This window comes from Mustela lutreola, chromosome 14 (genome assembly GCF_030435805.1).
Source record: "Mustela lutreola isolate mMusLut2 chromosome 14, mMusLut2.pri, whole genome shotgun sequence".
Lineage (NCBI taxonomy): Eukaryota > Metazoa > Chordata > Mammalia > Carnivora > Mustelidae > Mustela > Mustela lutreola.
The window spans coordinates 36,413,337-36,439,284 of NC_081303.1; the positions used below are offsets into that span (position 1 = coordinate 36,413,337).

Genomic DNA, 25,948 nt, shown 5'->3' on the forward strand with positions numbered 1-25,948 from the left:
TCACTTCTCTGTAAGAAAAGACTCCTTTGTTCCAGGTGCTTAGCTGTTGGTCCCCAAGGTTCTCTGCCGAATGACCCCAGCTTTCCCCCCACAACTTTCCCATTGAGAAATGCCACCTCCCTGCGTGATTGCTATTTGCACTCCTGTTTCTGTGTGAAGATACCCCTTAAAAAAAAAAAAAAAAAAAAACACCTTTAATTTCGGCATGTAACTTTGATGCCTAGAAGGATCTTGGAAATCAGAAGGTGGAGTTCAAATGTTGTGGAGAACGCAGCTTTCATGATTAGCGGGAAGCAAGCACTTTGTCCAAACTGTGGGGGGGGCAGTAATGGAAGGAGCCAGAAGGTGAGATTGGCACCCTTGGGCGCCATGCTGTTCAAGATCCTATCCAAGGAAGGGTCGTCTTTTCTTGCCAGAAGAGCAGCTGTATTAGCCACAGTTGTTAGAAACAGACGCCAGAGAGCTGGGCCAGTCACAATTGCCCAAGCACGAGGTGTCCCAGGGCTTGGGGGGTTCGGGCTCTCTGTGGCCACTCTGAAGCTGAGCGTGCGCTGCTATGCTCCATCCTTCAGGCAAGGGCCAGGATGGAGGCGGAGGCAAGACGGACAAGACGCTGGCTGACTTTGCGGCCGAGTACGCCAAGTCCAACAGAAGCACGTGCAAGGGCTGCATGGAGAAGATTGAGAAGGTGAGCCCAGGGGAGGGGTTTGATCACTGGAGCCACCTGGCTGTCTGGCAGCCGCCTTGTCGAGTGTCCAGAGAAGAGAAGATGCAGGGCTGTGGAGGTTAGCCCAGTGCTGCCGATTCAGCTTCAGTGAATGTCTCCCAGGCTCGGAGCTCCTGAGAATGTCAGGCCTGGGGTCCCCAACCTGGTCCCCAAGGCTGCACAGAATTGTAGTTTGGGGGCCACGGCGGTGGGGGAACAAGCCCACTGGGGTGGGGGCTTGCAGGATGGCATCCTAGCTAGTGGTCGAGGCCAGCTCTGCTTGCATCAGCTCCGGCCTGGCAGGATGTTCTCAGGGAAGAGGTTGCGCGTCCTCACGTGCCTGGGTGGGTGGGTGGAGTTGACCTTATTTAAAATGGGGGCACTGAGGCTTTGGCTGGCACACAGTCCTTGGCAGCAGAAAGCAGTCCGAGGCTGCCAGCAGCCCTTCTAGTACCCTTGGTGTGGACCTGAGGCCCCTTGGCTGGTACCAGCTAACCTTTGTTTCCCCAAGTCCCTGATGTCGCCGTCACTCTTCTTTTCTTGGTACCACATGTGGTTCTTCCTGCAGGGCCAGATCCGCCTATCTAAGAAGATGCTGGACCCAGAGAAGCCCCAGCTGGGCATGATCGACCGCTGGTACCACCCAGACTGCTTTGTGAGAAATAGGGAGGAGCTGGGCTTCCGGGCTGAGTACAGCGCTAGCCAGCTCAAGGGCTTCAGCCTCCTGGCAGCAGAGGATAAGGAAACCCTGAAGAAGCAGCTCCCAGGAGTCAAGAGTGAAGGGTAGTTGAGGGGGGTCATGGGGGTAGGGCCCCGGGTAGACCCTGCAGATTCCAGGCTATTCTGGCATCTCTCTTTGCTGACCTGCAGCGAGCTAGGAGTGCACAGTGAAGGATGGTTATGGCTGTGCTCTGCCCCTCCTGGGTGCATGGTCCTGTAACTCCCATAGCTCCTGCCCATCTGTTCCCTCTTCCCCTTCTGATCCACAGACCGGCAGGACCAGCTAGCTGCCACTGCCAGCACCCCCAGCCCTGAGTATTCCCCGTGCCCGGGCCAAGCACTGCATTTCCTGGGACCTTTGCATGACTTGCTTTCCCGTCCCTGCGGCATCTTGCGTTGGTCTCTGCTGTTGCTAGGAGGATCGTGGCGGGAGGAGGGGAGCTGTGGATGAGGAGCCCCCTGGTATAGTGTCAGAATGGTATGGGGTTTCTGTGGCGCCAACATTGAGGATGGGAAGTCCAGTTGGAGCCAATCTGGAGTCGGCGGGCGCTTTCCTGTCCCTTCTGCTGGTCTCTGGGCCCCGGTCTGGAGTCAGTTGGGGTCATGGGCACAGCAGGGGAAGGGTGGCAGGGCCATGCCCAGCTGTGGACTGTTGGGATTGGGGTGATTCTCACCTTCCCATCACCAAGCCGCTATCAGGTGCTACCTGGCTTCATCACACACAAGCTCGTGCACAGCGTATGCAGCTCTGGAGGAGACAGGAAAACTGGAAAATCGGGCATGGATTAAGGTCAGGCCAGCCTGTGATGTGTGTGCAGGGAGGCCTAAGCTCCCCTGTGTGCCATGGCAATAGCCAGCATCAATGGGGCAGTAACAGAGCGGCAAGCATCGTGCTGGGTGCTTAATGGGGTCAAGTCACTCTCTGGAAGGCACGTGGGTTCTCCGTTCATGCATGAGGGAAAGTGCAGGGGTTTGAAGCCGGGTCTGTGACAGCTGCAGCAGACCCTTAACCACCATGACTTCTGAGGATCCTTCCTACTGCCCTGTGCATCCCACACCCTGGTCAGGTGAGGGCTGAGCCAGGTGTGCAGGGACCTGTTCCCGTGGCTGGGGGGGATGACAGTGTAGTCCAGCCTTGGATAACCGCACCAGGAGCAGCCCTGTGGTTTAGCTTGAAAGGCTCAACCCTGGCACGAGTGGTTCATCCTTCTACAATCCCTGCCCCTCGGCTATGGGCTTAACCTGTCACTGTCCCTGCCAGAACCTTCTAGCTGCTTCATTTGTGTCAAGAGATACATGGGGAGATTTGATGTCAGGCGTAGGCTTTTTCCAAGGCCCTGGGGCCACCCCTCGGAAGCAAAGTAAACTGTGCTGTATGTGGGGCCTGTCACCAATACTGCCCGGGCAGACCCTGAGCTCCGGGGAGTAGAGCAAGATGTGCATACGGGGCCTGGCAGGCAGGAGTTACAGGGACAGGAAGTTCCTGCGTCCCCTGAGTCGCTGGTTCCAGGGTTCTGATGGTTCTTTTTCTCCCGTGTCTCGCAGAAAGAGGAAAGGCGACGAGGTAGACGGGATGGATGAAGTGGCCAAGAAGAAATCTAAAAAAGAAAAGGACAGGGATAGTAGGCTTGAGAAGGCCCTCAAGGTGAGCTCTGAGCTGTGTGTCTGCTCAATAGTTGCCTCAATTCTCTGTCGGCCTCCTGGGAGGAAAGTTCCAGGATGCATGTGCATCCCACTCAATGAGACCTCCAAGAATTCCGAAATTGGGAGCAGTGGTGAGATAGCACAGCTTTCCCTCTACCCCCAGAGGAGGCCTTGGTGCTTCAAGGAGAGCCGCTTTTGGGCTCCAGGGGATGGACCAGCTGGTCCCCAGCCTCTTGGCAGCATGCCATCCTAGACCTGGAGGGCCTCTAGCACGCACCGCACACAGTGTTAAGTTCACGCACGCATAGGGGACTGAAAGAGTCACGGATGTTCCCTAGTTGTGCTTTTTTTTTCTTTTTCTTTTTCTTTTAAGATTATTTATTTATTTATTCATTCATTCATTTATTCATTTATTTATTTATTCGTTTATTCATTTATTTATTCATTGAATGAATGAATGAATGAATGAGACCGTGAGAGAACATGAGAGGGGAGATCAGAGGGAGAAGCAGACTCCTGGTAGAGCCGGGATCCAGATGCGGGACTCGATCCTGGGACTCCAGGATCATGACCTGAGCCGAAGGCAGTTGCTTAACCAACTGAGCCACCCAGGCACCCCCATTCCATAGTTCTTTAGTGGAGTGCCAGACTTGCTGGGAACACACAGGGGCCTGGAAGAGACGGGGCTATTCCCTAGTTCTTTAGTGGAGAGCTCTTGTCTGCAGAAGCGATGGAAGGCATGTGGTAAAACCAGACAGAACCGTTGACCAAGTCAATAGTCACAGATACTCAGCACCCTGTTGATGATGTGGGCATGGAATCAGTAAAGTTGATGAGTCAGAAAATGCTGGATGTTTGGTGCTGACACACACATTGGTGCGCAGCATCTGCGGCTGTGGAGTCTGTAAGGGCACTGGGAAGCTACGGAGAACCGGCATCAGTCTTGTCATGGGAACTTGCTCTCTGCTTGCGTGGTGCTTCCACGAGAGGATCCGGGTTTTGCCATGGCACAAAAATCAGAATCAGTTTCTGACCTGGTTGGAGCTGCTTGGTGAGAACCCTGAGTTTGGTGTGATTGTCCCTCAGCAGATCTGTTTGCAAATCTGGCTGTAGTAAGGCTGTGGCTGGTGTTACTTTGCACTTCCTCACGGGTGTGGTATTCTGTCAAGCATCATCCAGGATGAAAGGAACATAAAAAATGCAGATGTTCCCCACCCCACCCCTATCCCTACCACTGCCTGGGCCTCACCAGCCTGGCCTTAGCTGAGCAGGTGGTGGGATTCCACTGCTCCCATTGAAACTTGTACCACGGGACTCGGCCCATACTCCCCCACCCTCTGACTGGCAGCACAACTCAGGTGGGTGCGGGGCAGGTACGCAAAGATAGGAACAAGTGCACTGTGCTATCGCTTCACTAGTTGCATTAAAATCTTCCTCGCTCCAGGGTCCCAGCTAGCCCGTTGGGAGAGCACGCAGCTCTTGATCTCAGGTTCCTGAGTTTCAGCCCCATTTGGGGGGCAGAGATGACTGAAAAAGTATTTTTAAAAGGCCCCATTGGGGGAGCCTGGGTGGCTCAGAGGGTTAAAGCCTCTGCCTTCAGCTGAGGCCATGATCTCAGGGTCCTGGGATCGAGTACCACATCGGGCTTTCTGCTCAGCAGGGAGCCTGCTTCTCCCTCTCTCTCTGCCTACCTGTGATTTCTCTCTCTCTGTGTCAAATAAATAAATAAAAATTTAAAAATCTTTAAAAAGGACCCCATTAAAATCCACTCTTTGTGTGGAGAGCGACTCCGCAGGGTCAGTGGGGCTGGCATTTTTACATCTGGTTTGCAGGAGTGTAGTCTGCAGTGGGGGGGTACCCTAGCAGGGAGGAGGCTGCTGCCAGCCTGGGCACGGTGTTGGCGAGGTGGGGATGCTCAGAGCTTCCAGGGGGAGGCACTGTGTGTATGGCTCCTGAGATGGAGAATTCCGTGTCCTGAGAAGCGCAGATGTGCTCCCATGCGGTGCTAAGTGGGATACGCAGTTGAGGCCGGGGGGGGGGGGGGTGGTGCTTGGATATTGTCCCCACCCGTGTTTGGGTTAGAGAATGGCCATGCCTGGTGTCCTTGGGTACAGGTGTTGGGACCAATGGGCTCATGCGCCGGGGGGCCTGTCTGTGAAGGGTGGTCCCAGGGACAGCATGCTCCAGGTAGAACTGGGATGCCCCAGCGCATGGCTGAGCCACGTACCTGTGGCGGAGACCAGCTTGGAGGTGCAGCCCAGCTGACACACAAGGACCCCTGTGGAGACTGAACGAGACGGGGAGCCCCTTCTGGTGGGGTCTCTGGACAGAGCTGGTCTGTCAGCCACCTGGCTCTGTCTGCAGGCCCAGAACGAGCTGATATGGAGCATCAAGGATGAGCTAAAGAAAGTGTGTTCGACAAACGACCTGAAGGAGCTGCTTATCTTCAACAAGCAGCAAGTGCCCTCTGGGGAGTCAGCGGTGAGCTGCCTTCGCATTACGGGACATGTGGGAGACGCGGGAGGTGGCTGGGTCCCTGAGTGCTGGTGCTGTGCCTCCGGGCCATGGGAAGCCCTCCAGTGGGATGCCCACTAGTGGTGATTGGGAAGAGTGGAAAGGCCGCAGTTCTGTGGCATGGTGGCCACGTCCAGGACAGGAAAACCTCCCCATACATCAGCCCCGGGGTTAGGATTTGGGGGAGATTAGGGTGGGTTGTGTATTTGCCTGGTGTGTTCATGCCACACATGTTAAGGCTCAGACACTGCCAGGTCTGGAGGGCGTGGAGCCGCCCTCATGAGAGGAGGACCGCTAGCACCCCACGGTTTCCCCAGCTGGCGTGGCTCCTCACACAGGAGCAGGGGGTGCTCTGGATCCTCCTTCCTTCCACATCACTGAGGGACGGGGGCTGTGGTACTTCGTTTGGACAGAAGGTCTCTTGAGGTACAGCAGCCCGAGCTCTGCGGGTAGACCAGCAGCCCCAGGGAGTCCATATCAGGACGAGCCCTCTCCTCTCTCCTCGAGTGCTTGTCTGCCCATGCTAGGGAGTAGCCTTCCTGTAGCTTCTCCTCTCTGGGCTTCAGATCTTGGACCGCGTGGCAGATGGCATGGTGTTCGGTGCCCTCCTTCCCTGCGAGGAGTGCTCCGGCCAGCTGGTCTTCAAGAGCGATGCCTACTACTGTACAGGCGACGTCACCGCCTGGACCAAGTGCATGGTCAAGACCCAGACCCCCAGCCGGAAGGACTGGGTGACCCCTAAGGTAAGCAGGAGCAGGGTGGGTTCTGGGGTCTGAGCAGATAAGCACTGCCATCCCACTTTCTGGGCTTGTCCATGCTCCGAGTCCCCACAACTGCAGTGCCATGTAGGCGTGCGCAACCCAGGAGGGACCCTGGCCATACTGTCCGCTGAGTCTGAGTGTCGTTGGTTTGTCTTCAGGGAAAACCTTGTTCACGGCCCATGCATGCCAGTGTTGTTACATACTTGGAACCGCTGCAAACACACAGTTTGCAGTGCCATGTACTTGAATACTGATGCCTCACATCGGTTTAAGATGTATTTATTTTAGAGAGCAGGGGGAGGGGCAGAGGGAAAGGGAGATACCCAAGCAGACTCCCTGCTGAGTGTGGAGCCCAGGCCGTGCTTGTCCCACGACCCCAAGATTGTGACCTGAGCTCAGACCAAGAGCTGGACGCTTGACTGACTAAGCCCCCTTGACACGCCAGCCGTGCATGTCTCCCTTGATCGTGAGAAGTAGATGATCCAGATCCTCTTTGCTCTGGGGGGGGTTATTTCTAAGGAGAAGTGGTTTCTTTTTGTTTTGTTTTGTTTTTAAGATTTTATTTATTTATTTGACAGAGACAGGGATCACAAGTAGGGAGAGAAGCAGGCAGAGAGAGAGAGAGGGAAGCAGTCTCCCCGCTGAGCAGAGAGCCCGATGTGGGGCTTGATCAGAGAAGCAGGCAGAGAAGGGGTGGGTGGAGCAGGCTCCCCACTGAGCAGGGAGCCTGATGGGGGGCTCGATCCAGGATCCTGGGATCATAACCTTAGCCAAAGGCAGAGGCTTAACCCACTGAGCCACCCAGGCACCCCAAGAAGTGGTTTCTTAACTGAAAGTTCATTTTCTTCAGGAATTCCGAGAAATTTCTTACCTCAAAAAATTGAAGATCAAAAAGCAGGACCGAATATTTCCCCCTGAGACCAGTGCCCCAGTGGTGGCGGCCCCGCCCTCCACAGCTTCGGCACCTGCTGGTGTGAACAGCTCCACTCCGCCAGGTACAGCTTGGGGCTGGCTGTGGGCAGGGGGACCCTGACCAGAGTGGGGGAGGGTCTCCCTCTGTGTCAGTCCTGCTCCCCTTGGCAGGTGGAAGGCGCTTGAGAGGTGGCCTCTTAAGGGCCAGTGGGCCTGATCCGAAACGACATTTTGAGTGTCCTCCTGCCTGCATGATAGACCTTGCTTCCCTGCCTCCTGGCACCCCGAACCCATGTCTGTCATCCTGAGACTAATGTGAGGCTCAGGGCTCTGGCGCACATAGTCCTGTCATGTGCCAGGCCCACAGAGCAGGGCTGATTGGTGTGAGTGCGAACACACCAGCACACAGAGTGAGACCAGTTGGGGTTTTCCGTCTGCTGGAGATACTCGCTGCCTTTGTTCACTCCAAGACGTGGCGGAGTCTGAGGATGGCCACAGTTTGGTGGGTGGAGGACAAGAGTCAGCCTAAACATGGTGATCCGCCTCTTCCTGGGGAAGACTCTGTGTGTGTGTGTGTGTGTGTGTGTGTGTACACATGCACATGCGTTTGGTCATTCTGAGTTGACTGTGTGTATGTGTGTGTGTACACATGCTCATATGTACGTATGGTCTTCTGAATCCAGCTGCTGCTGGTTTGGGGTCAGCGCTGACTTGGCCTCACAGGGAGGGCTTGAGGGACGTCCCCCTCCAGGTTCTGGTCTAGGAGTGCGTGTAGGACTCTCGTTTAGGACTGCAGATAGACACAGCTCTGTCGTGGGCCTTCCTGGTCTAGGGGCCGTGTTGGCCTCAAGTGCCAGGTCCTGCCTTGTGCCTGGAATCTGTCATCTGCTCAGTGTCCTACCTACTGAAGCTTTGTCCTTGAGGAGATGGATTTGTTGGATGGGGTTAATTAATAAATACCATATAAGAAATTGTAGCTTATTTTTAGATTGGAGTTGGGAAAAGAGTAAAAGTAATTGGGAGCTCACGTGATTCCCTCTCCTGTTCCCATCCCACTGGCAGCCCCATGGTCCCCACAGTGGCTTTCCTGCTCTACCTGTGGGGCAATGCCAGGAACCCCACTCACCAGGCTGGCCCATTTGTGGGGCAGCATCATCGTGGGGCTTCTCCCCTGGCCTGGTCCTCTGTATGCCAAGGGATGGGACAGGCTCTCCGCCTGCTGTGCTGTCCTGTCCTCTGCTTTCCCACTAGACCTGGGCCTCTATCTTCATAGAATTTTCCCTCAGGGATGCTGGTCAGAGGGGAGCTGAGGTGTCCCTGAGACCTTATGGCCTAATGACTGTTCTCTCGTCCCAGATAAGCCGTTGTCCAACATGAAGATCCTGACTCTCGGGAAACTCTCACGGAACAAGGATGAGGTGAAGGCCATGATTGAGAAACTCGGTGGGAAAATGACGGGCACGGCCAACAAGGCCTCCTTGTGCATCAGTACCAAAAGTGAGTTGAATCTGTTGTGTAAAGCAGGACCGTATCGTGCCTCCTGGGATGGCAGTGAGGTTGGCGGGGAGAGGGGACGCGCTGAGTGTGGTGTGACACTGGCAGGGCACTCCCAGATGGGTGTCTTTGGTCACAGCATTGTTTGGTCTTTTATGGGGGAAAGCCAGCACCTATATTTGCAAAGCTGCCATGTCTTGTGTGTGTGTCTTCTGTCCCCAGTGGAAGGCTGCTGACTGATGTTCTCAGCCAGTCTGAACTCCTGCCCTCAGAGACACTGATGGTCTTGGCCCCTCCACAGCCCTGGGGTGGGGTGTGACAAGCTAAGGGGTTGCAGAGCCCAGACTCCTTCATACATGAGGGTTGGTCCTTCGGGACCCAGAGAGGATCTTACTTTGTCAAGGGATAGAAACCCATAGAGTGAGGCAGAGCAAAGAAACTGGAATATATGCCAAATGACTGCACAAGATAAAGTGTCCAGGGAAGAATCTTGCAGAATCGGAGGTAAGTAATTTACCAAGTCAGGAGCCAGAAGTCAGGGTCATGAGGTGTGCTCTGCATAGACTCAAGCCATCCCCGTGAAAGCCCGGCGCTGCTGTCAGATCTGGAGCAGACAGCAGCTCCTGCGGATAGCCAGAGCCTTTCTGAGGACAGGACAAGAGGCCTCACGCTCTCTGATGGCACACTGTGTCACAACCTCTAGTGACCAGAACAAGACAGGCTGACATCAGAACACACACAGACCAGCGGAACAGCTTGGAGAGCCGGGAAGCAAGCCTCCATGTACGTGGTTAGTTCATCTGTTGCAGAGGAGCCGAGGTTCATGATGGGGAGAGCCAGGTCTCTGCCTGGCCCCACCGACAGATCCACACAGGTTGGATCGAACACTTGGATGGGAGACCTGGAGCCAAAGAACTCAGAGGAGGAAACAGCGAGCCCCTAGACTTGGTTTTGGTGATTTCTGATGCTGACAGTAAGAGCAGAGCCAGACCAACAGGACCCCGTCAAACTGGAAAGCTTCTGCACACCAGCATCAGCAGCACAGAGAGGCCTCCTGCCAAGTGGGGGGAAGCCACCTGCCAGTCATGCGCATGGGACGCAGCAGGGTCTGGCTGAGGGACACGGGCTCCCTTCCTGCTCCCGCTGTCGGACCGTCTCTCTTGGGGCGCTTCTGCCCGTATCATGTGGCCCCCCTGGCGCTGGGTGACAAGGAGGGGGCTCGGTCAGTGGGGCTGTGATTACGCTTCGCACTGACGCTCCGGCTGTTCTTCCCTGGTCTGAGCAGAGGAGGTGGACAAGATGAGCAGGAAGATGGAGGAGGTGCGCGAGGCCGGCATCCGCGTGGTGTCTGAGGACTTCCTCCACGACGTGTCCAGTTCCACCAAGAGCCTTCCAGACTTGCTCTCGGCCCACCTCCTGGCACCCTGGGGCGCTGAGGTGAAGGCTGAGCCAGAAGAGCCTGCAGTTTCAAGAGCAAAGTCAGGGTCTGCGCTCTCTAAGAAGAGCAAGGGCCCCGTCAAGGAGGAAGGTGAGGCCCCAGGCGTCCCAGGATCCCGGGCCCGTGTGCTCCCAGGACACTCTGGCCGAGACTGCCTAGACCCGTTGGCATACCACCCCCTCACCCTGCCTCCCCACCCCGACTTTCTGGGGTTTTTTTACTCGTTTTCCTTTCTTGTTCTTTTCCAAGGCATCAACAAATCTGAGAAGAGAATGAAATTAACTCTTAAAGGTGGAGCCGCTGTGGATCCGGACTCTGGTGAGCACACAGGAGTGCGAGCGGGCAGGTGGTCCAGAGACGGGGGGCTTCCGGATCACACCTGCGCACCCCTGCCTCCTTGGGCTCCCCTGGGCCTTGTGGGGAGCCTCCCACAAGGAGTGTCCAGGCAGGTGTGAGTCCCCCACCTGCAGACCCCCTTCTCCCCGAGCTTATCGGCCGCCCTTTTAGAGAGAAAACCAGGCGCCATGCCTCTGCAACAGGTCTGGAACATTCTGCGCACGTCCTGGAGAAAGGAGGGAAGGTGTTCAGTGCCACCCTTGGCCTGGTGGACATCGTGAAGGGGACCAACTCTTACTACAAGCTGCAGCTCCTGGAGGATGACAGAGAAAGCCGGTGTGTCTGGGGATGGGGAACAGTCCCTCGTGGTGGCCCTGTGAGGGAGTGGGCCTCTGAGGGCTGTGGGGAGGTCTTTGGCCAGAGGGAAGATACAGGCACGCCACACAGCCTGGCTCCCTGCCATCCAGTGCCCCAACTTCCCAGGACACGCTGTCCTACCATCTCTCGAGACACTCTGTCTGCAGCCCCTTGAGGAATCCAGGGTCCCTGAGCCTCGTGGGCTAACCTGGACTTGGTCTTCTTGGCAAGTGGAAACCGCTTCCCTGCTGGGACTCCAATTGGTGGTTGAAAACCAGATGCTGTGTAGCTGTGGCCTCGGCGGAGGGGGCATTATGTTGGTGCCTACGAAGCCTTGACTGGTGGCCGTTTGTCGGCGCCGAGCAGCTGGGTGCCTCCCATTGCCTCAGCTTCTCACCAGGGCTTTCGTCTAAAAGTGAATATCAGATGGAACCCCAAAAGTCCTATGTATCTAGTAGGCTACTTGGGTTTTCTGAAGACATAAGCCCAGTGTCCTGTGTCTTATCACCTGCTCTGGTGGCCTAGTATTAACTGGTTTTCACAGTGAAGGGACAGTGTGGGCTATCAGGTCTGGACACTTCTCTAGGACAGCTCAGTAGAGCACTTCCCAGATGTTTCCAGGAGGAACTCGAGCAGAGAATGTTTAAGATTTTATTTATTTGATAGAGCACAAGCACAGGGTAGGGGCAGAGGCTAAGGGAGAGGCCTGACATGGGGCTCAATCCCATGACCCTGAGTTCATGACCTGAGCTGACACCAGTTGCTTAACCAACTGAGCCACCTAGGGGGCATCTCTGTTGTGATGTAAAAATTATGTGATGCGTTCTTTCCACCAAGAAAAATGAATCCATCAAAGCCAAGCGGTGTGGCACCTAGGGTGCCAGTGGTGTGGGCCCCCGGTTGCCATGGGAACCAAGAGCAGTGGCCTCAGCCTGTGTGCCTCTGACACGCACACACACCCAGCCCAAGCCCGTAGCATCTGAGCCCAGAGGCTCCAGTATCTAGGTTTTGTCGCTCATGGTTGTGTATCTTGAGTACAAAACTTCCAAGTGATGCTTACTTTTCTTCTGTAAGGAGTGAGATGGGTGTTTATCTTATAATCAGAATTTATACGCTTGTTCTGTGAGCTTGGCTGGCAGATCGAGTGTAACCTGTGCTTTGACACTTTCTGGGTCCATTCACCAGTACGATTCGAAAGGCAGTTCTTGAAAGTTCCAACTCTCCATTTCCTCACAAGTGAAGGTCTTTGTTTCCTTTGTTCCTCTGTGTCCGTGGCATCATCTTGGGGGCCGCAGCTCTGTGTCCCCAGGCAGAACGCAGGGAGGGAACCTGCTCCCAGCACAGGAGCGGCGGGCCCTCAGGTCTGTGTGTGATCCTCCTCTCCCCACTCCCCGCCCACCCCGTGCCCTCACAGCTACTGGATCTTCAGATCGTGGGGCCGCGTGGGCACCGTCATCGGCAGCAATAAACTAGAGCAGGTGCCGTCCAAAGAGGATGCCATCGAGCACTTCATGAAGCTGTATGAAGAGAAAACTGGGAATGCCTGGCACTCCAAGAACTTCACAAAGTATCCCAAAAAGTTCTACCCTCTGGAGATCGACTACGGCCAGGTAATCCCTACTCTTATGCCGTCTGCTTCCAGCAGAAGGAAGAATCATCATAGTAGCCAGACCTCGCCCCGGGCCTGATGGCCTTGCGAGTCAGTGCTCCCCAGCGTTCAAAGGAGGAAACACTTCTTGACTCTTGACAGTGCTCAGTGTTAGGCCAACACCAAAACCAGACAGACCTCGCAGGAGCTCTCCCATATCCCTAAGAACATATATGCGGAGGCGTAACCGTGGAGTAATAACCCAAGTGCAGGATTTCTCTATCGCGACTGGGGGCAGGGAAGGGGTTGAGCCTGAGAATGCGAGGTCAGTTCAACACACAGAGATCAGTGCCCTGCAGTATGACCGTGATTGTAACAGTCACAGTCATGGACGGAGAAACTCGGAAGGAGATCCAGCACCCTTAACACGAGTCACACCCAGGCAGCAACGTAGGAACTCAGCTGACCGTGGTAGCGTCTTTGAGAACATGAGGGGGATTGGTCTTTGAAGTTGCTCCCTCCGCTCATTGGGAAATGGTTCTTACATTCCAGGTGTGGCTTCTAGGCTGACCCCGTGTTTTCCTCACAGGTCGTAGGACCTGGGTTGCCATCAGGTTATTACAGTTCAGAGAGTGGCTTAGTCGGTTGAGCTTCTGCCTTTGGCTCAGGTCGTGATCCCAGAGTCCCAGGGTTGAGTCCCGGGTCAGGCCCCCTGCTTAGCAGGGAGTCTGCTTCTTCCTCTGTCCTTGAGCCCACTTGTGCATGCATAATAACGTAATTACATTGCCCTGGCCTCTGTTGGATTGTGGTTTTGGGTCCCAGATGCTCTTCTGATAATTTCTATTACTTTTTTAAAAAGATTTTATTTGTTAGAGAAAATAGGAGCACAAGCAGGCAGTGGCAGAGAGAGGCAGACGGAAAAGCAGGACACGATACCAGGACCCTGGGATCACAACCTGAGCTGAAGGCAGACGCTTGACCCCCTGCACCCCCCAGGTGCCCCTCTTGTTACACGTTTGTGGCAGGCTCATTTTCCTGTATATATCACCAAATAGCCTTCTGTTATCCCTTGGCTGATAACCTTTGTGGACATTTGTTCTGACAAGATGCTTATTCTGGCTTCTATAGAAAAATCTATTGCAGTTGTCCCCTGAACAGTGTAGAGGGTCAAGGGCACTGACCCCTCCCCATGATGCAGTCAAAAATCCATGTTTAACTTGACTCCCCAAAACTTAATCTGTTGTTGACGTGAAGCCTGACCAATAGCCTAAAATGATTTGATCTCATCTTGTGATATGTGTATTGTATACTGTCGTTTTATTACAAGCTAAGCTGGAGGGGAGAAAACATTATGAAGAAAATCATAGGAGAAGAAAAATACACTTTTTTTCACAGCTTTTTGCTTACGTAGTTTACTTAAGTAAACTACACCCCATGTGGGGCTTGAACTCAACGACCCTGAGATCAAGTCGTGCTCCAACTGAGCCCCTAGGGGCTCATGTTTTTCTTTTTAAAAACAAAACAAAACAAAACAAAAAAAACCCGGGGCATCTGGGTGGCTCAGTCAGTAACAACTCTTGATCTTGGGATTTTGAGTCCAAATCCCACTTTGGGTGTGGAAATTACTTTAAAATATCTTTTTTTAAAAATAGAATTTACTTTGTAATGCTGAGGTTGAGATCCTGGCTTGTCTGACTCAGCAATGCCCCCTACTGGTCAGTTTTTCTAATTTCAAAAATAACATTTAAAATTTTTTGAGAAACAAACTCCTAATCACCCAGAGTTGAGCACAAATTCATGGTGTGGGTCTTTGGTGCTCCTGTCCCTTCACGGGTACTTTCCTCACCAGAGAACTGGAGTTTTGCCCTGCACACTATGTCAAGAACCACCCCCCTCCAACGCCTGCACAGCTTTTGGAAGATGCTGTCCAGTAGTGATAGACAACCACCTTTGTAACCTTGATATTTCAATAGCTGCATTTTAAAAATCTGAAAGAAACCATGAAACTAACATTAGTTATTTATTTTTCCTCCCCTTCCGACCTTCTCTGAAACCAGATCTTTGAAATCTGGTGTGTTTTCAGCCCTTGCAATGTGTCTCTCTGTTCAGACTGGTCACCTTTCAAAATCAGGGCCACTGAATTCAGGTGCACTGTCCTAGAGCAGCATCTGGCAGGGCTGCCCAGATGGCCCGGGGTGGTGGTTTAGGGTCTCTGGCTCCCCTGTGACGGTGCTCCTGAATATGTAAACTTCTCCGCTTATCACCCCCGGAGAGGGAGGCCACAGAGTAGATCAGTTCAAATAAGGTGTTTCACTGTGAACATTGGCCTCCTCAGAGAGCCAGAAGCCGTGACCCTGAGAGCCTTGGAGACTTGGTGTTGCGACAGAAAGCGTAGTTGACAGCCGCATCCAGAGTGAACAGGGCCCACGGCCCGCCACGCCGCTTGGGTGAACACAACAGATGCCAGGATTAGTGTCCACTCAGAGCAGATACCCAGCACTTCTTATTGCTGGGGACACTGTCAGGGACAGGGCATAGTTCCTATCCTCTGGCCGTTCGTAAGTGACAAGGGTTCAGCAGTCTACAGTGCCGTGTGGTCCTGACTTCGCCTGGGTTCTCCAGAGAGTGGGCACACACAGTCCAGTGTTGAAAGTGTGATCACAGGGGCACCTGGGTGGCTCAGTAAGTTAAGGCCTCTGCCTTCTGCTCAGGTCACAATCCCAGAGTCCTGGGATTGAGCCCCACGTCGGGCTCTCTGCTCAGCGGGGAGCCTGTTTCCTCCTCTTTGCCTGCCTCTCTGCCTACTTGTGATCTTTGTCTTGTCAAATAAATAAATAAAATCTTAAAAAAAAAAAAAAAGTGTGATCACGGAGCAGAAGGAGGCCACAGAGAGTGGAGAGTTCCTCCTGTCAGTCTGTGTGGCAGGAAATGGGTGTCTGAACCTTTAGGACTATGGTGAAGACTGCATGGACATCTTCTGGTTGGCCCTGGGGTACAGTAGTACAAGACCGGAGAAGTAACCCGGTGTCCCCTTGGTCCATGGTTTGGCCTGGTGGCTTCCCAGCTCTTCCAGAGTGGGGCCGTGGGCCAGTTCCCAGGGTGGGGAGGTGAGGGCATGAGGGGATGGGAGTGCAGGTCAGCAGGCATGGAGCTGGGCACCTGCAGTGGCCGTTGGAGGAAGGGTCTGGAGCCCCCACGGGGATGGTGGGGAAGCCTCTGGTCCAGGTGCAGATACTACCTCAGCCTTCTGTGCTGGGGGTACCTGTGGCTCCTTTGTCTGTGGCCCAGATGCTATCGCCACTTGGCTTGGGTTGTTGAACGGGGCCTTTGATCAGTTCACTTTTCTCTAAAGGATGAAGATGCGGTCAAGAAGCTGACAGTGAACCCTGGCACCAAGTCCAAGCTTCCCAAGCCGGTGCAGGAGCTCATTAAGATGATCTTCGACGTGGAGAGCATGAAGAAAGCCATGGTGGAATACGAGGTGACCACGCGTACGGGGGTGGCCAGGTCTTCTGCTTGTCCTTTTTTTTTTTTTTTTTTTTTTTTTAAGATTTTATTTGACAGACACAAATCACAAGTAGGCAGGCAGGGGGGTCAGGGAAGCAGGCTCCTGCTGAGCAGAGATCCCAATGTGGGCTCGATCCTGGGACTCCAGGATCATGACCTGAGCTGAAGGCATAGGCTTTAACCCACTGAGCCACCCAGGCGCTCCTCTGCCTGTCCTTCTGCCAGACACCGAGCCAGGCTTCTGGGTCCTGGGGACTGCAGACTTCCCAGGAGGTGGATAGTGTGCCTGAGTGAACTGCCTTTGGGTCCCCGTTCCCCTGTGCGTGTCCCCTTGCTGACGTGGCAATGTGTGCGGGCATGGCTCTGGAGCCGGCCGGAGTCTTCTGGAAGGCAAGTGTAGCCCGTGTACCGTGGAAGAAGTAGGCGGTACTGACGAAGTGTAGAGAAAAGCAACGTTGAGGCATCAGACAAAATTAAGAAAAGGTTGAGGGTGGGGGTGGGTTTGTCCTGTTCCTCCTGCTTAGGCAGGACGAGGGGGCCGTAGTTGAGGCCAGTTGTCCCTGTGTTCTCCAGCCCAGCTTGGCTTTCCCAGAAGGTGAGCTTGGATCCGGTGGCAGGACGGTTCCCCTCCCCGGCTGCTGTTAACGAATGCCGTGGAATCTGCAGGTCCCCTTATGGGCCTGCAAACGCCCAGTGCTTGTGCGCTCCCATTGAAAGTGACCCCTGCACTGACCTCCATCAGGAGGACTGGTGGTAGCTTGCCGATAGTCTCACCAGGGACATGGGCAAGGGAGTGAGTCTTCATTTCTCTTAACGTTTAAGAAGAAACGTCCCACGTGTCCTTTCCAGCTTCCTGTGTTCTAGTTCGTAGGATCTCTTAACTCCTAACAGACCAGGTCTCCCCTGGGACATACCATTTCTGGGCTGGCTCTTGCTCAGGTGACTGTCTCACAGGAGGAGACAGGCCAGAGCTGTTGCAGAGCTCACTGGAAGGCAGCCCATGGTCTGTTGCACGCTCCTTACCTGACAGGCAGCCTTCCTCCACTTCTGCAGGGTGGACCTGAGAATACCCCGGTCTCTCTTTAGTTGGGTATCTGGCTCACTGTTGAGTGAGCCCCATTCTTATCCTCGTGGCCTGTGAGGAGGGGCTGAGGGGCACTGGCACCGACACCCCATAGTTGGAGGATGCTGTTTCTTCAGAGCACTGCCTGCCCCCAGCTGCCGTTGCAACACCTTCCTCATTGGCTCCCGGAGCTGTTTTCCAGTCTGCACCAGCGATGCTGGGCTCCTTTATGTGCCCTGCTCTCTTCCTGAAACAGTATCCCCGCCTTCTTCCTCAGACCAGGCAGCGGCTACTCCACTTCCCAGGGACCAGACCACCCCTCAGGATAGAGACTCTGGCTTTGAGGGGAGGGAAGTGCCATTGGTTTGTGATGCCACGTCCACCACACCCGGCAGGGACTGCTCCCCGTCCATTTCCCTGCAGCTTGTGGCTCTGTCATGCGCTGCAGGTGTTGGGGTGCCCCAGGGAGGTCAGGACACCAACCACAAGGGGCGCAGGGGCCTCCGAAGCAAGCCAGCCCCATTTTCTGGGTGGGAGACAGAGGGTGAGCATAGACTCCTCCCAAGCTCGCAGCAGGCCACATGCATTCCCCACTACGCTTGCCGCTTGTCCTGACAGTAATCCCCAAGGCATACTGCTAGAATCAGTGTGTGACCTTTCAGGGTACCTGATTTGAAAAAAACAGCGTTTTGGGGGGTACAGATCTGTATGTTCAGGAGCATGTACTTAGGAGAACCTTTCTCCCCACTTTCTGGTCCTTATTTGGCTGGGAACGGTTTGGGCTCTGAGGCTCCGGGGTGGCTATGCTGCCTGGCCCTCATCCTCCCTAGGAGACGAGTTGTGCTGGGCCAGGGTGGACTGAGTGTGGGGCTTCAGGCGTCCTTGTTTCTCATCACTGCCATAAACGAAGCGAGCAAGACCCACTCCCCTCCCAGAGCCCGTGGTGTGGGCCCTGGACAAGCCACAGACAAGGTTGGGTGTCTGCTGCTGCCAGGGGCCATGAGCCCCGAGGGGCATTCGCCAGCTTGCCCATGGTCCACTGAATGGAGCGGCTTTGCCAGGGAGCATTCCCCTGTCTCCTCAGATTGACCTTCAGAAGATGCCCTTGGGGAAGCTGAGCAAGAGGCAGATCCAGGCGGCCTACTCCATTCTCAGCGAGGTGCAGCAGGTAGGCGGGGGGCCGCTCGGCTGGCTTGTCTTGGGGGAGCGGTGTAGGGTCACAAGCTGCCACGTCCCAGGGCCTGAGGACCTGGAGTCTCTGTTCAATGCCGCAGGTGTGGTAAGTGCCTGTTCCCTCGCCAAAGTGGTCCCGGAACCAGTGAAGGAGCCGTGTTTTTAGTAATCAGTTATGTAATAAACTCCCTATGAACTGGATAAGGTATTTGGTTCTCCTACCTCATAAAAACGTCCTGATTTGGGGTGTTCTTAGGCTGAGATTGAGGCTCCCATTTGGCTTGGTTGGTGGAGCTCGTGGTTCTTGAGTTCAAGCCCCATGTTGGGTGTAGATCAAGTCTTTTAAAAAGAAACTGGCATTATTTTGCAGTTACTTGGAAATCTCACAGAGAGTGAAATATTTCCTTACTTTGGTTCATGCTCATTGATCACCTCACTGGGCACTCAACCAGGTCCCCCAGTTTGCAGGACCTTCCCCCTGCGCGGTGGGGTGGGGTGTAGGCCTGGCCTGTGAAGGAGGGGCACAGGGAAGCAGACTTCTGGCTGGTGCTGAGAAGGGGCCCCAGGCAACAGCTTCTGAGCCCTGGCCCCTTCCCTGTCCAGAACCCCCAGTGGAGAGGCTGGGAGAGTGTCCTTCCCCACGACATAGAGCCAACTGCTGCAACAGAAAGAAATTGAGGGCGTGGGGCTCGGCCGGGCGGGGGGGCCGGGGGGCGGGTGCTGGGGCCTGCAGGGGGCCAAATTAATGGCCCTTTCACTGCCCCGTGGCCATTCAGGTGCCTGCCCAGCATCACAGCAGTCCGGCTCCTCCATCTCTGCATTTATTGAGCACCTTTTGCATATGGAGCACGAATGGGCACTGTGGCAGGAGGGGGAGCTTATTAGCCTTTCTGTGTGTGGCCACCTGGATCTTCAGGCGCGAGAAAAGCCAATTCTTTCCCTTAAGCTGAAGATCTGTGGATGGGGGACGGTGCTGCCCAAATTCATCGCATTGGGGTTTTACCCCCATTTTGTTGTGAGAAGTTCCCAAACATTGATGTAGTTGAGTTTTAGGAGCGTGCATGAGCTTTCCACCTAGATGTTACACTTGATACCTTGCACGGCATTGGGGGTGGTATGGGTCCCTAATTGTCGAGGTCTTCTAGAAATGGAAGTGGACAGGGGTGGGGCATTCCTGCCCTTGGGCTGGTATGACACCAGCATGAGATGGTCTTGAACGCTTTCACCACGTTTCCTGGCTGTTGCTCATGCCGAGCCAGGTCAGACTCGATGTCTTGGTCTCTGCTCTCTCTCTTCCCCCGAAGGCGGTGTCCCAGGGCAGCAGTGACTCTCAGATCCTGGATCTCTCAAATCGCTTCTACACCCTAATTCCTCATGACTTTGGGATGAAGAAGCCCCCGCTGCTGAACAACGCGGACTGTGTGCAGGTAGCCGGGGCTGCCTGAGAGAGGAGCAGCCTGGGTGTTACTCCTTCTGGCAGGGCCTGGTGCTAGGAGGATCACCTCTGGGACCTCTTTTCTTTTTTTTTTTTTTTTTAAAGATTAGATTTTATTTATTTGACAGAGATCACAAGTAGGCAGAGAGGCAGACGGAGAGAGAGGAGGAAGCAGGCTCCCTGTTGACCAGAGAGCCTGATGCGGGGCTCGATCCCAGGACTCTGGGATCATGATCCAAGGCAGAGGCTTTAACCTACTGAGCCACCCAGGCACCCCTGGGCCCTCGTTTTGAACAGGATTTCTTCCCATGGTGGTGGCCGACCACAGGCGAAACAGATGGGTTTTCCTGCCCCACTGCCTCGGAGCCAGCGATAGTCACTGCCCCCACTTCTCATAGTACCCTTGTAGCTTCGGGCTCTCCCTCCCCCAAGTAGTACCCCCCTCGTTCACTAGGAGCCACGGGTTGATGACAAGCTATTCCTAACCAGCTAGGAGGCCTTCCCATCACTATCCCATCACTCCGTAAGGGTTTTCTCTGCTGAACCTAGGTTTGTCTCCCCTCACCCTGGTCCCAAGCCCAGGGTTTTCCATCTGTTCCTCCAGGCCAAGGTGGAAATGCTAGACAACTTGCTGGACATTGAGGTGGCCTACAGTCTGCTCAGGGGAGGCTCTGATGACAGCAGCAAGGACCCTATCGATGTCAACTATGAGAAGCTCAAGACTGACATTAAGGTAACAGGCCCCCGTCTCTGGTGCATCTGTCCGCTCGTCCTGAGAGCAGCGATCCCCAGACTGGAGTGGGTTTCTCCTGGAGACCTCCTCAGAACAGATTGTTAGGCAGGCTTCCAAGCCAGGGTCTTTGGCACAAGAGACTCATTTTTGAGCGGCCTTCCAGAAAGTTCATTTTTCCTTAATCTAGAGAAGATCTGTCTTTGGAGGCTTGTATGGCTTGAGCTTTAGAAGGTTTGTCATGCCTGGGTTCCTGCTTAGGTGGAGGTGCCTGTGCTGGGGCAGAAGTCCCCTTGCCATAGCCCCTGGCTTGCCTTGACCATGAGCCTGGGATGGGGTGTTCAGATCCCAGGAAGAGCCTCTGCTTCTTGCCTAGAACAGAGCCTAGATCTGGGGGTCCGGGTAGAATAAGCCACCAGATGTCACCTGTTTGGTCCCTGGAGCACCTTCTTCACGGGAATGCTGCAGGCAGGGTTCTCTGGTGAAGGGTTTATTCGGTTTACAATCCTGAAGCCTTTTACTTAAGAAGCTGTGAGGAAAACCAGAATTCCTGGGTTTTTTGCATTTTGGCTGAGAGGACAAAAATCGAGAACACAGCCTTCTCCGTGGCTCACTTGTGTTTGTGCGGGGGCGATTACATCGGTGAAGTGACGGTTATTTGGCAGGCAGAAGCTCTGGCCACTGCACAGCCTTGAGGATTCAAAGACCTGGAGCGCTAGTCGTCCTCCTCAAAACCCAGCCTTGGGGGTGGGTCGTTGTAGGTTCTGACTGCAGTCTTGGCTGTGGGACATCTCTTGGCCCCTGTGCTGGGTGGCTGTGCTTGGGGTCTCCCTTGCGCAGACTCCCCAATGACGTTCTAGGTGGTAGACAGAGACTCAGAAGAAGCAGAGACCATCAGGAAATATGTTAAGAACACTCACGCGACCACGCACAACGCGTATGACTTGGAAGTTGTTGATGTAAGAATCTTCGTCCTTTCCACTTCTCCAGCCTGGCCTGGGTAAAGAACCATTTGCTTTGCTTTAAATTACTAGAGGAGCAACTTACTGTCGGTGGAGGAGAAAGGTTAGTCTTGGGGTTTGGGGGTGCTTAGTGTTCTTTCTCTAATCCTTTTTATTTCTGATCTCAAAGCCTTGTTTGAGGACCTGAAAGCACAATCAGACATGGCAAAGCATCTTGGGCTCACCTCTGTCAGACGGGGTCCTGCCCAGGCAACTGCTCCCCACCCAACCCCGCCTCCTCGCAGGCCGCCACAGCCACATCCTCTGGCTCTGGGGCAGCTGGCCCATTCTCCTGCATCTGGTGGATCTTGCTGTGAGAGTAACGTGGCATCCTCTGTCTCTGGCCCTTCACCCCTGAGCAGATCTTCCGGATCGAGCGCGAAGGCGAGAGCCAGCGTTACAAGCCATTCCGGCAGCTGCATAACCGCAGGCTCCTATGGCACGGCTCCCGGGCCACCAACTTCGCCGGCATCCTGTCCCAGGGCCTCCGGATAGCCCCGCCTGAGGCGCCCGTGGTAGGTGGCTGGCCCAGGGTGGGTGGCGGGCAGCACCCAGAGATGATCTGCACCTTGTCCTCGCGGCCCTCGCTCTGTGGCCAGCGCATCTACATGGCTATCAGCCGTGGCTTCTTGAACAAAAGTGAGGTGTCTGGGCCTTGCCCTGAGAGCTGATGGGCCTTGAAGAACAGGCCAAGAACAGGCCTTGGCCACAGGCCAAGTTGAGTCCAGACTGCCTCCGCCCCCCTCTGCCAGGTGACTTCTGGGAGTCCTGGTGGGCTCCTCAGGAGACTGTGGGAGGGCTGGAGGGAGGCCCTGCTGAGTCGCTGCCTGGGTCATAGAGGTGACCTGCAGGACAGGTGCTCGGAGGCAGTCTTGCAGGCCTCTTGCTGTCCAGGTGTAACAGGTCGGGAGCAGCGAATGGCTGGCTGGTGCCATGTGGTAGCACATGACCTGGGCAGATGCCCTGACCTCCTGCACCTCACCTTTGACTGACAGAAGGAAGTAAACACAAGAGCCTCCATTTATGGGCTGTTGCCACATGCCGGGCACCGATCTAAACGCTTATTAACTTGGTGAATTTTCACAACGGTTCTGTGAGGTTCCCTCCCCCGTTGAGAGAGGAAGACAGCGAGGGGTAGAGAGATTGAGCTTTCTGCGGCCCTGAGTGCCTCCCCGGGACCGGGTCCAAACAGCCCGGCATGTGAGCTTGGCCTGTGGGCGTAGTCCGTACTCGGGAGCTCAGGGGTGCTGCAAATAGCCCCCAGAATGTCTTCTGTGGCCCTTTTCCCACCCTGCAGACAGGTTACATGTTCGGTAAAGGGATCTATTTCGCCGACATGGTCTCCAAGAGCGCCAACTACTGCCACGCGTCCCAGGCGGACCCTGTGGGCCTGATCCTACTGGGAGAGGTCGCCCTCGGAAACATGTGAGTCAGCCTGGCCTTGGCCTGGGGCCACTGCTGGGGACGGACGGGGGTGGTCAAGACAGGAGAGCTCCCCTTGGCCAGGAGGGGACCGTAGAAATTCCCCACCACGATGGTAGAAACCAGTTCTAGTTAAGTGTATGTGGGAGCACCAGGGATGAGGAGTCTAGCCGGGACTCCGGAACTGGCAGCATCCACCTTCTGTGGGCTGAATTGCACGGAGGATGGTTGGTGGGCTGCGCGCGCCCCCCCCCCCCCCCCCCCGGAATACATGCATGCACAGAGATGTTAGATTTTGTGTTTGAGATCAACTCAGATGAACCTGGAGATGAACTTCAGATTCCTGGCAGAAAAAAAAATCTGGTTTGTCCTGCCTGCCTCAGGCCTGTCACAGTGACACTGAGAGCAGGGTCGCGTAATCGGGCAAGGGGGTCAGGCTCATGGTCTGAGAAGCCTCTGGAGCTGCGGCCACAGCCATGTGACCCTGCAGTGGTGGGGGCACAGAGCACTGACTGGGAACTGTGCCTTCGCCTCTGGAAGCCAGGGGTCTGGGGAGGACTAGGTTTTTCTCTGGTGGGCTCCTGCTCACCAGACTGGTGGTTTGAGAGCCCAGGGTCGTCGGAGGCCCTTCTGAGACCTTCCTTTCTTACACAGGTACGAACTCAAGCACGCTTCACACATCAGCAAGCTGCCCAAGGGCAAGCACAGTGTCAAAGGTACCATGTTCCAGAAAGTGCTGCTCCCGCCTGGGTGCTCTGGACAGCCCGGGGAGGGCACCCTCTCTCCCCAGTGGACTGTGGCTCACTGGAAGACAGCTAGAGGGTCATTAGATAATTGGGTCATACCCCCTGTCCGCAGTTCGAGCCTCAGGAACTGGGTGCGTCAGCTTTGCATTTTAACAGGACTGTTAGCTGCAGTGCTGGGGGTCATCCCCTGACCAAGTGCTGCCCGGGGTGTCCAGGCACGTGGGAGCTCCAGCCACCTGATGGTTTAGGGCCTCCGCCTGCCGGGCCGAAGTGCAGTCTTTGGACTTGGGCTCAGTGGAAATATGATCCGGGCTGGGGGGTGAGGCACTGCTCTTACTGAAATCAGGGAGGCATGCACCTCAGGAGCTTGATTTATAGCCCGGGGTTGTATCCGGAAGGAGGACAGAGTGTGCGGTGTGCATGTCTTTAAAGTGAACATGTAGACGCGACAGAAGTCTGATCTTGAACGTTCTCGAGCTAATGTCCTCACGGTTCCTCCTACCACTTATGCCTTCTGTCGTGCAGGTTTGGGCAAGACAACCCCTGACCCTTCTGCCAGCATCACAATGGACGGTGTGGAGGTGCCCCTGGGGACGGGGGTTTCCTCCGGCGTGAACGACACCTGCCTGCTGTATAACGAGTATCCTTTGGCTAGCGAGTGGGGTTACGGGGCTCGGGGCTGCCGTGAGAGTGTGCTCCTTGACCCGCATCCCCTCCAGGTATATCATCTATGACGTTGCTCAGGTGAACCTGAAATACCTGCTGAAGCTCAGGTTCAACTTCAAGACGTCCCTGTGGTGAGCTCGGGCGCATGGCTGACCTTGCACCCGGGGACAGGGATGGAGGTGCCAGCGCTCACGCCCCTAGACCCGGCAGAGGCTGCCACCGCGTCTCAGGAAAGCTCCTCTGCGAATGTTTGCTCACGTGTTAGATGATTTTTCCCCAGCTTTCCGGGGGGTGGGGGAGGGGGTCCTCCAGCGGCCAGCACCCTGATGGGGAAGACTGACAATAGAGGAGATGTGGGGGGTGTCTAGACTAGTCCTGCGGGAGGAGCGCCTGCCTTACTCACCGGCTCCCCCAGTGAAGGGAGAAATCACTCCCCCCTCTTTCTAAGTGTTCACCTGTAGTTTTGGTTTGGGAAAAATGTTAAGCATTTATTTTGAGGTAAAAATAAAAACTAATTTCATACTACTTAGATTTTCTTTTTTTATTTTACATTTATTGTCCCCCCCCTTTTTTTCTTTTTTTTTTTTTTACTTCTTTTATCTGAGTTCTATGGGAAGATCAGAAGGAGGAATATTAACAGTTTCTCACCCTTAGAAACAAAAACGTGCTTTCCTTTTGGACGTGCTGGGATGTGGAAGCTCTTCAGAATATGTAGTGCACTGAGTTAAAAGTTGCATTTGAGGTTCCCGAATCTCCCTCCGGCAGGCAGTTCTGTCTTCCAGATGAAAACGGTGTTACTGACACACCCCAGGGGCTGGTAGTCCTTCTCGATTAAATGGAAATGGTTTCCTCGTCTGTGTCGTGTGTTCAGTGTCATTTTGACTGTGGATCCGGTTTGTCCTCCTGGCATGAGGTTCACAGAGACTACAGGGGGTTGATGGCACTTGAATTTGTGGGGACCCAGAATGTCCAGCAGGAAATAGCCTTGCGGCGGGGGTGAGGGGTGCCCGTCCACACAGCAGGAAACCAGAGGCTGGGAGGCATGCGGACTTGGGTCTCTGCAAGCGCTGTGCAGGTGGACATCCTGTTGGCTGACTATCGACGGAGCACAGCCCCCCACCGCTCCTCTCTGCAGGGGAAGGAGCCTGCGGCAAACAGCAGGGTGACTGCTGGGACACGGGGGCCAATGGCTGAAACCTGAAAGTTACATGGGAGTTTGGTGAGGGAAGCTGAGCCCAGGGCATTCCTGGCCAGGGAGAGGTGGGGGCGGGGGCAGGCTGGCGTTCTTGGAGAGTAGCTGCCTTGAGGGACGGCAGCAGCCGGGGCCCACGGGCAGGTGTCCAATTTCATCCTGCTGGCAGCAGAGTCCTTGCCCTTCTCCAGTATCCTGGACTCGTCCCTGGTGCCTTTGACCTGAGATGCGTCCCAGATCAGCTGGTCAGCAAGGCTCAGGCTTCCTGGATCAGGAGTTTTCTGTGTTCTTCCCCATCCCTGTAGGAGCAAGGAGAGGCTGTCGCCCTCATGGTCCTTGATTAAACGAAGTATTTTTAGGTTGGAGTGATTGCTCAACGGGTTCCCTCGCATCACAACTGATTTTTTTTTTTTTTTTTAAGATTTTATTTATCAGAGAGAGAGGGAGAGAGCGAGCACAGGCAGACAGAATGGCAGACAGAGGCAGAGGGAGAAGCAGGCTCCCTGCCGAGCAAGGAGCCCGATGCGGGACTCAATCCCGGGA

The 25,948-nt window shown here is 54.9% G+C and overlaps 1 protein-coding gene across 1 annotated transcript in view; it reads left to right on the forward strand.

Moving 5' to 3' along the window:
• PARP1 (poly(ADP-ribose) polymerase 1) overlaps positions 1-24,738 on the forward strand; it is a 36,112-nt gene extending 11,374 nt beyond the window's left edge. The window contains exons 3-23 of the mRNA XM_059145418.1: positions 573-688; positions 1,275-1,489; positions 2,972-3,071; positions 5,435-5,551; positions 6,151-6,327; positions 7,196-7,340; positions 8,614-8,754; positions 10,037-10,279; positions 10,439-10,507; positions 10,729-10,861; positions 12,297-12,492; positions 15,823-15,951; positions 18,125-18,208; positions 19,518-19,640; positions 20,253-20,381; positions 21,239-21,337; positions 21,742-21,894; positions 22,677-22,804; positions 23,456-23,517; positions 24,073-24,187; positions 24,267-24,738. Coding sequence (XP_059001401.1) covers positions 573-688; positions 1,275-1,489; positions 2,972-3,071; positions 5,435-5,551; positions 6,151-6,327; positions 7,196-7,340; positions 8,614-8,754; positions 10,037-10,279; positions 10,439-10,507; positions 10,729-10,861; positions 12,297-12,492; positions 15,823-15,951; positions 18,125-18,208; positions 19,518-19,640; positions 20,253-20,381; positions 21,239-21,337; positions 21,742-21,894; positions 22,677-22,804; positions 23,456-23,517; positions 24,073-24,187; positions 24,267-24,348 — 2,756 coding nt within the window. The 3' untranslated portion in view covers positions 24,349-24,738. The remainder of the gene's footprint in view (positions 1-572; positions 689-1,274; positions 1,490-2,971; positions 3,072-5,434; positions 5,552-6,150; positions 6,328-7,195; positions 7,341-8,613; positions 8,755-10,036; positions 10,280-10,438; positions 10,508-10,728; positions 10,862-12,296; positions 12,493-15,822; positions 15,952-18,124; positions 18,209-19,517; positions 19,641-20,252; positions 20,382-21,238; positions 21,338-21,741; positions 21,895-22,676; positions 22,805-23,455; positions 23,518-24,072; positions 24,188-24,266) is intronic.
• Positions 24,739-25,948: the final 1,210 nt, after the last annotated feature.